General features: G+C 57.6%; 1 protein-coding gene across 2 annotated transcripts in view; it reads right to left on the bottom strand.

Moving 5' to 3' along the window:
- Positions 1–11741, bottom strand: part of dctn2 (dynactin 2 (p50)) — a 118452-nt gene extending 106711 nt beyond the window's left edge. For both annotated transcript variants that reach the window (XM_041180255.1, XM_041180256.1), the window contains exon 1: positions 11585–11741. In XM_041180255.1, coding sequence (XP_041036189.1) covers positions 11585–11620 — 36 coding nt within the window. In that variant the 5' untranslated portion in view covers positions 11621–11741. The remainder of the gene's footprint in view (positions 1–11584) is intronic.
- Positions 11742–11963: the final 222 nt, after the last annotated feature.

Raw genomic sequence — 11963 nt, 5'->3', positions numbered from 1 at the left:
CCACCGACGCACAGGGGCAGCAGTGTGTATACCATCTACAAGATGCACTGCAGCAACTCGCTAAGGGCTCCTTCGACAGCGCCGCCCAAACCCACCACCTCTACCATCTAGAAGGACGAGGGCAGCAGACACATGTGGAACACCACCACCTGCAAGTTCCCCTCCCAGCCACTCACCATCCTGACTTGGGAATATATCGGTCGTTCCTTCACTGTCGCCGGGTCAAAATCCTGGAACTCCCTCCCTAACAGCGCCGTGGGTGTAGCTACACCACACGGACAAAATCCTGGAACTCCCTCCCTAACAGCGCCGTGGGTGTACCTACACCACACGGACAAAATCCTGGAACTCCCTCCCTAACAGCGCCGTGGATGTACCTACACCACACACGGGGACAAAATCCTGGAACTCCCTCCCTAACAGCACCGTGGGTGTACCTACACCACACGGACAAAATCCTGGAACTCCCTCCCTAACAGCGCCATGGGTGTACCTACACCACACGGACAAAATCCTGGAACTCCCTCCCTAACAGCGCTGTGGGTGTACCTACACCACACGGGACAAAATCCTGGAACTCCCTCCCTAACAGCGCCGTGGGTGTACCTACACCACACGGACAAAATCCTGGAACTCCCTCCCTAACAGCGCCGTGGGTGTACCTACACCACATGGACAAAATCCTGGAACTCCCTCCCTAACAGCGCCGTGGGTGTACCTACACCACACATGGGGACAAAATCCTGGAACTCCCTCCCTAACAGCGCCGTGGGTGTACCTACACCACACACGGGGACAAAATCCTGGAACTCCCTCCCTAACAGCGCTGTGGATGTACCTACACCACACACGGGACAAAATCCTGGAACTCCCTCCCTAACAGCACCGTGGGTGTACCTACACCACACACGGGGACTGCAGCGGCTCAAGAAGTTGGCTCAGCACCCCCCCCCACCTTCTCAAGGGGCAATTAAGGACGGGTAATAAATGCTGGGCCCGGCCCAGCGACACCCACAACGCCTGAAAAAAAGTGAAAAAGGTTAAGGTGCTGACAGGCGGTGTGTGAAGTGCAGGCACCCGGGGAGCAGGTAACACACACTCGGAATCGTTCGCCGTCTCCGCTTCCTGGTGGGGCGGCGAGTTCCAGGTCGTTGCCGCTCGCCACGGGGAAAGAGGGGGGGAAGCTTCTTCCTTGCAACCCCGCCCCACCCAACTGCTCCACCCTCCCTCCCTCCTTCCCTCCCCCCCGTCAATCACTTGCCCCAAAAACCTTGAACCTGTGCCCGCCCTGCGGCGCCGGAGCTGGGAGCCCCACGCGCTACCCTCGCTTGCTTCCTGGGCCAAAATCCAGCTCAGCCAAGCCCGGGGGGGGGGTGGTCTGGACTGTGGTGCATTTGAGGGCAGGCTTGGCGAGGAAAGCAGCACCTCAGTCTCGACTAAAGCATCAACTCCAGTGAGCACTCAGCTCGGAGGAGGACAGAGACTTAATGGCTTGCAGTGGGTCAACAGCTCTCTCGTAATTCAATCAAGAGCCTTGGTTTACGCTGCACAAAAGGCTGCACTCTCGTCAGCCGAGAGCCAAGATTAGATTCCTGCATTACAGTGCGGCAGGAGACGCTGGTTTGGAAAATGTTATACCCACTAACGCTGGATTTATCTCAGGTGGGATTGCAACACAACGCACACCCTCCCAATTTGTCTCTTGTATCCGCGCGCATTTGATCTTAATCTGTAGCCTGCAAACGGCGTTCGCCGACACAGCAGCAGGCCATTCGGCCCCTCCGCTCCGTGCCGGTGTTTGCGCTCCACACGAGATTCCTCCCGCTGCGCCCTCCACCCCCCACCCACCCCCCGCCAAGAACTTCATCTCACCCCCATCGCCATGTCCTTCTATTCCTCTCTCCCTCGTTTGTTTATCCAGCTTCACCACCCCCTCCCCACCCTTCAATACATCGACGCTATTCGCCTCGACCACTCCCCGCGGGAGCCGGTCCTGCGCTCTCCCCGCGAGAGCCGGTCCCGCGCTCTCCCCGCGGGAGCCAGTCCCACCTTCTCCCCACTCCCCGCAGGGCGAGTCCCACATTCTCCCCGCTTCCCGTGGAAGTGAGTCCCACATTCTCCCCGCTTCCCGTGGAAGTGAGTCCCACATTCTCCCCGCTTCCCGCGGGAGCGAGTCCCACATTCTCCCCGCTTCCCGTGGAAGTGAGTCCCACATTCTCCCCGCTTCCCGCGGGAGCGAGTCCCACCTTCTCCCCGCTCCCCGCGGAAGTGAGTCCCACATTCACCCCGCTCTTTGGGTAAAGAAGTTTCTCCTGAATTCCCCCGATTGGAACTATTAGTGATCTGTCTTATATTGACGGCCCCCGAGTTCTGGTCTCTCTCCCCCACCCCCCCCACCCCACCCCCCACGCCCCCGCAGCACCCACAGAAATGGAAACATCGTCTCTCCATCTACCCTACCGAAACCCCTTCATAATTTTAAGCACCTCGATCAGGTTGACACCACCCCCCACCCCCACCCTTAATCTTCTCTCCGTAGATAGAGAGTCCCAGCCTGGGTATAACCTCACAGTTCGGGTACCATACGTGTTAAACCCTTCTTGGGTTCTGGGCCTTCCCCAGAGCCGCTGCTCGTCCCTGCGGTGCCGATCCAGACGTATCGAACGCGAGTTCCACCAGGACCTGCGGGAGGCCAGGGTGGGTCAGAGTGGGGACAGCAGGCAGGGGTGCGATTTCAGGCTCCCTCTTGTAAGTGGCCAGCGATTATTGCTCATTCCCCAGCTGCCCATGAGGAGGCGGTGGTGGTGAAGGCAGAGAGGACAGCGCGAGGTGGGATGGGAGCCGGGAAAAGCCTGACAGACAACCGTACAGATCTGGGTAGAGAGAGCGAGGCGGACGGCGGGGTTTGGGGGGGGGGGGGGGGGGAGGCAGACAGCGAGAGAGCGAGCAAGAAAGAGACAGAGAGCAAGAGCAAGAGAACGAGGCAGACGGCAAGAGAGCGAGGCAGACGGCAAGAGAGCGAGGCAGACGGCAAGAGAGCGAGGCAGACGGCAAGAGAGCGAGGCAGACGGCAAGAGAGCGAGGCAGACGGCAAGAGAGCGAGGCAGACGGCAAGAGAGCGAGGCAGACGGCAAGAGAGCGAGGCAGACGGCAAGAGAGCGAGGCAGACGGCAAGAGAGCGAGGCAGACGGCAAGAGAGCGAGGCAGACGGCAAGAGAGCGAGGCAGACGGCAAGAGAGCGAGGCAGACGGCAAGAGAGCGAGGCAGACGGCAAGAGAGCGAGGCAGACGGCAAGAGAGCGAGGCAGACGGCAAGAGAGCGAGGCAGACGGCAAGAGAGCGAGGCAGACGGCAAGAGAGCGAGGCAGACGGCAAGAGAGCGAGGCAGACGGCAAGAGAGCGAGGCAGACGGCAAGAGAGCGAGGCAGACGGCAAGAGAGCGAGGCAGACGGCAAGAGAGCGAGGCAGACGGCAAGAGAGCGAGGCAGACGGCGACAGAGAGCGAGGCAGACGGCGACAGAGAGCGAGGCAGACGGCGACAGAGAGCGAGGCAGACGGCGACAGAGAGCGAGGCAGACGGCGACAGAGAGCGAGGCAGACGGCGACAGAGAGCGAGGCAGACGGCGACAGAGAGCGAGGCAGACGGCGACAGAGAGCGAGGCAGACGGCGACAGAGAGCGAGGCAGACGGCGACAGAGAGCGAGGCAGACGGCGACAGAGAGCGAGGCAGACGGCGACAGAGAGCGAGGCAGACGGCGACAGAGAGCGAGGCAGACGGCGACAGAGAGCGAGGCAGACGGCGACAGAGAGCGAGGCAGACGGCGACAGAGAGCGAGGCAGACGGCGACAGAGAGCGAGGCAGACGGCGACAGAGAGCGAGGCAGACGGCGACAGAGAGCGAGGCAGACGGCGACAGAGAGCGAGGCAGACGGCGACAGAGAGCGAGGCAGACGGCGACAGAGAGCGAGGCAGACGGCGACAGAGAGCGAGGCAGACGGCGACAGAGAGCGAGGCAGACGGCGACAGAGAGCGAGGCAGACGGCGACAGAGAGCGAGGCAGACGGCGACAGAGAGCAAGAGTGAGAGAAAGGGGACAGGAAAGGGGCCAGGAGGGGAAACGTAGCCAGGTTCGCTCCACCAAACCACCTGAATGGAAAGGGTGTGGATACACAGAATGAACATGGAGACCCGGGAGCGAGTTACAGACTGGAACCTCATCGAGCATTCGGGCGAGCGAGTGGGTTCACCTGCGTGTGCGTTCAAGGGGTGGGGGTCGGTAACATCGAGTCACAGGCAGACTGTACCCACTGAGAGCCGGCATTGCATCGTACCCAGCGGCAGGCTGAAGGCTTCCGGAATCATTCACACAGCGCTTCCCCGAATGGTTGGAGGCTGTGACTGGAGGGGTTGGGACTGCATTCCTTGGGGAGAAGGAGGCTGAGAGGAGGTCTGACAGAGAGGCTCAAAATCACGAGAGGGCCGGACAGGGTAGATGGGAAGAAGCTGTTCCTGTTCGTAAAAGGATCGAGAACCAGAGGGCACAGGTTTAAAGGGATTGGTGAAAGAAGCAAATGCGAGGTGAGAAAAAACTTTTCCACACTGCGAGTGGTTAGGATCTGGAACGCGCTGCCTGAGAGTGTGGGGGAGACAGGGTCAATCGAGGCGTTAGGGTCTGGAATGCGCTGCCTGAGACTGTGGGGGAGACAGGTTCAATCGAGGCGTTAGGGTCTGGAACGCGCTGCCTGAGAGTTTGGGGGAGACAGGGTCAATCGAGGTGTTAGGGTCTGGACTGCGCTGCCTGAGAGTGTGGGGGAGACGGGGGTGGGGGGGGGGGGGTCGGGGGGGTTGGGGAGGAGACAGAGCAATGGCATGAGGTCACATTGCTCATTTGAAGAGCCGGTGCAGACACGATTGGCCGACCGGCCTCTTTCTGTGCCCTTAAAATTCCGTGATTCAATCGGCGGCAGCTGTGAACTGCTTTCGTTCAACGGAGAGAAACCATGCCACAGGGAACCATCCAAGTTTGTCAGTGCTGTGTGAAACAGAGTGAGACCAGGGCCTGTGCTCGCACAGCATCATGGACCAGACAGAAACTCGACGTGCTGTGTACAGCTCTATAAATAACCTCACAAGGGCCCCGAGGGCCTCACCTATTTAGCAGAAAGTGGCCTCTGAACGGAAACATTCGCAGAACCTGACCGCGCGGGAGGTGGTCATTCGGCCCATCGTGCCTGTGCCAGCTCATTTGAAAGAGCTATCTAATTTAGTTCCCCCCAACTCCCAGCTTTTTTCTCACTCCACCCACCCACCCCCACCTCGTGAAAACCTTGAAAAAAACCTCTACAGCTAGATAAAAGCTCCTTCGCGGGATGTCGTGGTGAGTTACTGGCAAGGACGGCATTTATTGGCTGCCCTCACCCCACTCCGGTTGCCCTGAGGAGGCGGCAGTGGTGTAGCAGGTTTTGATGCATCCACAAGATCCAAATGCTGTTAAGTAAACTCCCGAAGAGGCAAAAGCTCGATAAATAGATTATGGCCACTACACTGCCACTCTTTTCCCTCCCTCTCTCTCTCTCTCTCTCCTGACAATCAGTAAGGTCAATAGGAAGCTACAGTCTACCTTTTTAATGGCATGTTATTTATATTAAGATACACAGGTGAAGGACATTGTTTAATTAAGTACCGAGAGTACTTGTAAAGAGAGACCGGACCTGCCCCTTTTGCGGTCTTGTGGAGTCCGCGGACCATGTATATGTCGGGTGTTGTAGGCTGCACTCCCTTTCCAGTTATTTAAAGAACCTTTTACTGATGTTCTGTTTGCACTCCAGCCCCACGCTCCTGATTTACCGACACCCGGGGCAGAGGGGAGCCGGGAGGGAGGAGGACCTCCTGGTGAACCTGCTCCTGGGCCTGGCCAAGTTCGCCATTAACAGGTCCAGGCAGCGGGCGATCAAGGGGAGTGTCATCTGACCCTTCTATCTGCCCCTCTTCCGCGGCTGTGTTTGTGGCCGGGTGTCCTCGGAGAGGGAGCAGGCGGTGTCTGCCAGCACCGTCTAGACCTTCCACGCCCGGTGGGCACCGCGGGGACCGGGGTGTTTTATTGACCCCCCCCCACTTAAACACATTTTGATTTGATGTTTGTAAGTTTCCTTTAAACTTTGTCCTTGGTTTGGCAGTTCCCTAATTTAAAAGGGCTGTGTTTAGTTTGTCCCTGATTTTGTTAATTTAGTTTAATCGTTTGACTCCCCAAAAGAGTTAGGGAGAGACCGGCCTTGAGGGGTCAGTGTTCCTTGTGCGTATAGAATGTGAAAGGTTGCAGCCCCTCTTTCTACTATTTGAGGGGGCTGTACATTCGTGGGGTGTGGGCTGTCTGCACTTCAGCCCCTCACCCCTGATCTTTGGCCACCCGGTGCAGAGGTGGGGGCAGATCGGAAGACCACCTCATCAGCCTGCTCCTTGCCAAAGTGACCATAAACAGGCCCAGGCAGTGGGCGGCCATCTGTCCCTCTTCCACAGTTACGTGCATGCTCCTGGGCGTCCGCTGACACCCTCAAGGGCTTCCTCGACCGGTGGACCGCGCAGGGGCTGGATTTCATCGTTGGCACCTTGGGAAGGTTACTTTTAACTCGGTGTAACGTAACTTCTTTTGCAGGTTTGAGTTAGAGCTAAGGTGACCCTTTAAGGAGGGGGCAGGTTAGCTCAGCTGGCTAGATGGTTAGCGTGTGGTTCAGAATAATGGCAACAAGTGCAGGTTCGAATCCCATGCCAGCTGAGCTGGATTGGAGAGGTGCCTCTGCATAATTCATACTGGGCAGTTAACTGGCCCATTCTGCATTCTCCACGGCTAGGCTTCCATTAGAGTCCACTTGCCTACCAGTCAGCGCTCTCATCCCATGCCAGTATAAATTGTTGCTTCCCCCATCACTGTTTGTAAGTTTTATTTAATCTTTGTCTCCGGTTTTACAGCTATCCTAATTTAGGGGCTGTGTTTATTCTATCCCCCATTTTGTTAGTTTTTGACTCCAAGAGAGTTAATTTCTTGCAGTCTCTCCTGACGAGGGCAACCTGAGAAGCTTTAATAGCAGGCCTCCATTCTCAGTAATATTTCTGATCGCTTCTGGGAATATTTCACCGCATCACAAAATGACTGTGTCATTTTTGTTTTACAAGATACATGAAATGCGCATCAGAAATTTGAGGAACATATTTAACGTGCAGGACAGAGAAATAAGAGTCAGGAAACACGTGCCAGACGTATTAACGTCTGTAGATCACCCTCGCTGATGCGCACAATAAAAGCCACATGAAAGACAAGGACAGGGAGTAGGGTATCTTCGTAGGCACGAGGTTATTGTGCTGCTGCAGTGGTCAGGATCAATGGCTCTTGAATTTCACAAATCATCATCATCAAACAAACAGAACCTCAGGTGGACTGCAATTGGAAACCCAGCAGTGTGAGGGGAGGTCACAGGAACAGGAGGAGGCCATTCAGCCCCCCCTCCTCAAGCCTGTTACACAGGAACAGGAGGAGGCCCATTCAGCCCTCCTCCTCGAGCCTGTTACACAGGAACAGGAGGAGGCCATTCAGCCCCCCCCTCCTCCTCAAGCCTGTTACACAGGAACAGGAAGAGGCCATTCAGCCCCCCCCTCCTCCTCGAGCCTGTTACACAGGAACAGGAAGAGGCCATTCAGCCCCCCCCTCCTCCTCGAGCCTGTTACACAGGAACAGGAGGAGGCCATTCAGCCCCCTTCTCGAGCCTGTTACACAGGAACAGGAGAGGGCCATTCAGCCCCTCCTCCTCCTCGAGCCTGTTACACAGGAACAGGAGAGGGCCATTCAGCCCCCCTCCTCAAGCCTGTTACACAGGAACAGGAGAGGGCCATTCAGCCCCCCCCTCCTCCTCGAGCTGGTTACACAGGAACAGGAGGATGCCATTCAGCCCCTCCTCCTCCTTGAGCCTGTTACACAGGAACAGGAGGATGCCATTCAGCCCCTCCTCCTCCTCGAGCCTGTTACACAGGAACAGGAGGAGGCCATTCAGTCCCCCCTCCTCCTCGAGCCTGTTACACAGGAACAGGAGGAGTCCATTCAGTCCCCCCTCCTCCATGGGCCTGTTACACAGGAACAGGAGGAGGCCCATTCAGCCCCCTTCAGGTCCTTCCTCCCCCTCACCCCCCCAGCAAGCCTGTTACACAGCAACAGGAGAGATGGGAGGGAGAGTTCCAGATTCCCAGTGCTTCCTGACATCACCCCTGGCTCGGACTTTAAGGTTCTGTGCCAGAGGGAACAGATTGTCTTCCAAATCCCTTTGTCATTTTATGCACTTGGATGAGATCACCCCCCCCACCACCCACCCCACTAACCCTTCAACGCCCACGAGTATACAACATGAGCTACTTCAAAATTACGCAATTTAACCGGCGAGACCCTGGCATCACTCTGGCAAGGCAGGGCTGTGCACGCTCTTCCCGCAGGCACAGCATCTTAAGGCAGGGCTCGGCAGCTACCCCACAGGGTGAGCAGCAGAGCCCAACAGCTCACCCACCCGGGACGAGATTAAAGGCACAACGAGAGCTCAGCTGACAAGCCAATGCCCTGTCCCGCAAGCCGACATCCAGCAAGCAAAAGATTGCAGGGAATTAAAATAAATGACTCGGTGGTGAGAAACGAGAATGTGGTTACAGACTGTGTGATCCGGCTCTCAAGAAGTAACGTGTAAAACACACGAATTCTTAAACATGATCAGGCCCCTCTCTCACACTCAATTATCGGCAAGAAACAAACTGATGTTCAAAGCTTAAAAAATACTTCAAATTGTGATTTTTTTTCCCCCTTTTTAAATGGTTTTAAAAATTAAACGTTAGTGGCATCAGAAAGAATGCGGTTTTAGTCTCTCAAGAGCTGACAATGTTTCATATGAATGAGGGAGAGAAAGAGAGAGAGAGAGAGAGAGAAAGGGAGAGAGGGAGGGGGACGACACGGAGGGAGATGGGGCGAGGCAGAGGGATGGGGGGGCACAGAGGGAGAAGAAGTGGGGGGGAGGGGGTAGAAGAGAGAGGGAGAGACACGGACAGAAGGGGAGATGCAATTACTGTATAAGAGGGTGCCTGCATCAAAAGACAACGCCCTCAAGTTCCCAAAGGAGCAGAATCAAGTCGGAATATCTCTTTTCAACAATTAAATAACACTTCAGCGCTGTTGCAAAGAAATAGGTCTTAAGGAGGGTCGGTGGAGATGGCAATCTGTCAGAGAGACACAGTGTGGGGGATGAGGGAGTGGGGAGTCAAGTGGAGGCACTGCTCATCTCCTTAGAGACAAGGAGACAGAGACAGAGACAGAGAGAGACACAGTGAGAGAGAGCGAGGAACAGAGAGGACAGGAGACAGAGAGGGAACGGGGGTGGGGGGGGGGGTGGTAGTGACAGAGAGACTGGGGGCAGGCGAGAAAGTGTCCACTAGTAATGTCCCACAGGGAGAGAGAGAGGGGGGTGGGTGGGTGTGGAGGGTGAGTGTCCACAAGCACGAGGTGGGGGAAGGGAAGAGACATGTTAGAGGGTAGGGTGGGGACCAGCTGGCTGCTGGGGCGTGCAGATGGGGGTGGGGTGGGTGTGTGTGTGTGGGTGTGGGGGTTCGGGAAGGTGGGGGGGGGGGGGGGGGGGGGGGGGGGGGTTTGGGGGCAGCCTGGGAACGGTGGGACCAGCGCGGGTAGGGTCCAGAGACAGGGCGGGGCCAGTCGACAGGGTCAAGAGACCACAGACGGAGCAATGGGAAACCAATCAACTTCAGGCAAAAGGCTGCGGTGAGGGAGGGAGCACAGGGTAGGGTCAGAGGGCAAGGGGGTGGGGTCAGAGGGCAAGGGGGTGGGGCCAGAGGGCAAGGGGGTGGGGCCAGAGGGCAACCAATCAACATCAGGCAATAAGGTGCACTGAGGGTGGGAGCACAGGGTGGGGCCAGAGGTCAAGGGGTGAGGCCAGAGGGCAACCAATCAACATCAGGCAATAGGCAGCTCTGAGGGCGGGAGCACAGGGTGGGGCCAGAGGCCAAGGGGGTGGAGCCAGAGGAAAGGGGGTGGGGCCAGAGAGCAACCAATCACTGTCAGGCAATGAGGGTGTGGTGAGAGAGCATGGGGTGGGGCCAGAGAGAAAGGGGATGGAACAGAGAACAAGTGGGTGGGGCCTGAGGGCAACCAATCACTGAAAGGCAATGAAGGTGCGGTGAGGGAGTAGGGGGTGGGGCCAGAGGATAACCAATCACTGACAGGCAATGAGGGTGTGGTGAGGGAGAGAGAAGGGAGCGGGGCCAGAGGGCATCCAATCAATGACAGGCCATGAGGGTGTGGTGAGAGGCGCAGTGTGCATGGGGCGTGGCCAGAGGCCAAGAGGTGGGGCCAAAGGGAAAGGGGCGGGGCCAGACAGCAACCAATCATTGACAGGCAATGAGGGTGTGGTGAGGGAGCAGGGGGTGGGGCCAGAGGGTAACCAATCACTGACAGGCAATGAGGGCGTGGTGAGGGAGGGAGAAGGGGCGGGGCCAGAGGGCATCCAATCAGTGACAGGCCATGAGGGTGTGGTGAGGGAGCAGGGGGTGGGGCCAGAGGGTAACCAATCACTGACAGGCCATGAGGGTGTGGTGAGAGAGGCAGTGTGCATGGGTGGGGCCAAACAGCAACCAATCATTGACAGGCAATGTGGGTGTGGTGAGGGAGCAGGGGGTGGGGCCAGAGGGTAACCAATCACTGACAGGCAATGAGGGTGTGGTGAGGGAGGGAGAAGGGGGCAGGGCTAGAGAACAACCAATCACTGACAGGCAATGAGGGTGTGGTGCGGGAGCAGGGGGTGGGGCCAGAGGGTAACCAATCACTGACAGGCAATGAGGGTGTGGTGAGGGTGGGAGAAGGGGGCGGGGCTAGAGAACAACCAATCACTGACAGGCAATAAGGGTGAGTCAAGTGAGAAGGGGGCGGGGCCAGAGGGCATCCAATCAGTGACAGGCCATGAGGGTGTGGTGAGAGAGGCAGTGTGCATGGGGCGTGGCCAGAGGCCAAGAGGTCGGGCCAGAGGGAAAGGGGCAGGGCCAGACAGCAACCAATCATTGACAGGCAATGAGGGCGTGGTGAGGGAGGGAGCAGGGGGCGGGGCCAGAGAGCATCCAATCAGTGACAGGCCATGAGGGTGTGGTGAGAGAGAGGCAGTGTGCATGGGGCGTGGCCAGAGGGGAAAGGGGCGGGGCCAGACAGCAACCAATCACTGACAGGCAATGAGGGTGTGGTGAGGGAGCAGGGGGTGGGGCCAGAGGGTAACCAATCATTGACAGGCAATGAGGGTGTGGCAAGGGCGCGGACAGGGGTCAGGGCGCGGGCAGGGGGCGGGGCACCGTGCAACCAATCGTCAGGCACTCGGGGTTGATTGGGCGGGGCCAAAGAACAAAGGGACGGCGGCCTTGTTCAATACCTGCTAGGGTGGGTGGTTGAGCTGAGGCCTAGCAGACGGTCGTCAGGCCTAACACTTAGCTTGTCAGCAGCAACGCCTCAGGGGAATCTGGAAAGTTCCGGGCCCACCACCCGCCAGAGACCACCCGCTACTTACGATGCCCGGCAGGTTGGCGTACTTAGGATCCGCCATTGCGCTCAACCGGACCGTCGTCTTCGAGCCTTCTTTTAAAATCGGCCGAAAAAAAAATCCCCTCACCAACCTTCCACGGCCGCCGGTTGGGGGAACAAGGCCGCGAGTTCTCGCGGGATTTGGCCCACGCCCTTTAAAGCTGACGTCAGCGCGTTCCCCCTCCTTACGTCCCCTCCCACCTGCCTACATCAGCACGTTTTGCCGGCAACGTAATCGCGTCCGCCGCTACGCTCGCTGGGAGTTGTAGTTTCTTTCACCCCCCTCCCATCCCCTTGCATTGCCATGGGTCAATCCATATAAGACAGTCAATGCTAAATCCAAGAAGGGAATTCAGGAGAAAATC

The sequence above is a fragment of the Carcharodon carcharias genome, chromosome X, assembly GCF_017639515.1.
Source record: "Carcharodon carcharias isolate sCarCar2 chromosome X, sCarCar2.pri, whole genome shotgun sequence".
Classification (NCBI taxonomy): domain Eukaryota; kingdom Metazoa; phylum Chordata; class Chondrichthyes; order Lamniformes; family Lamnidae; genus Carcharodon; species Carcharodon carcharias.
The sequence above is the reverse complement of the archived record's forward strand: the minus strand, read 5'-3'. Positions and strand labels throughout refer to the sequence as shown.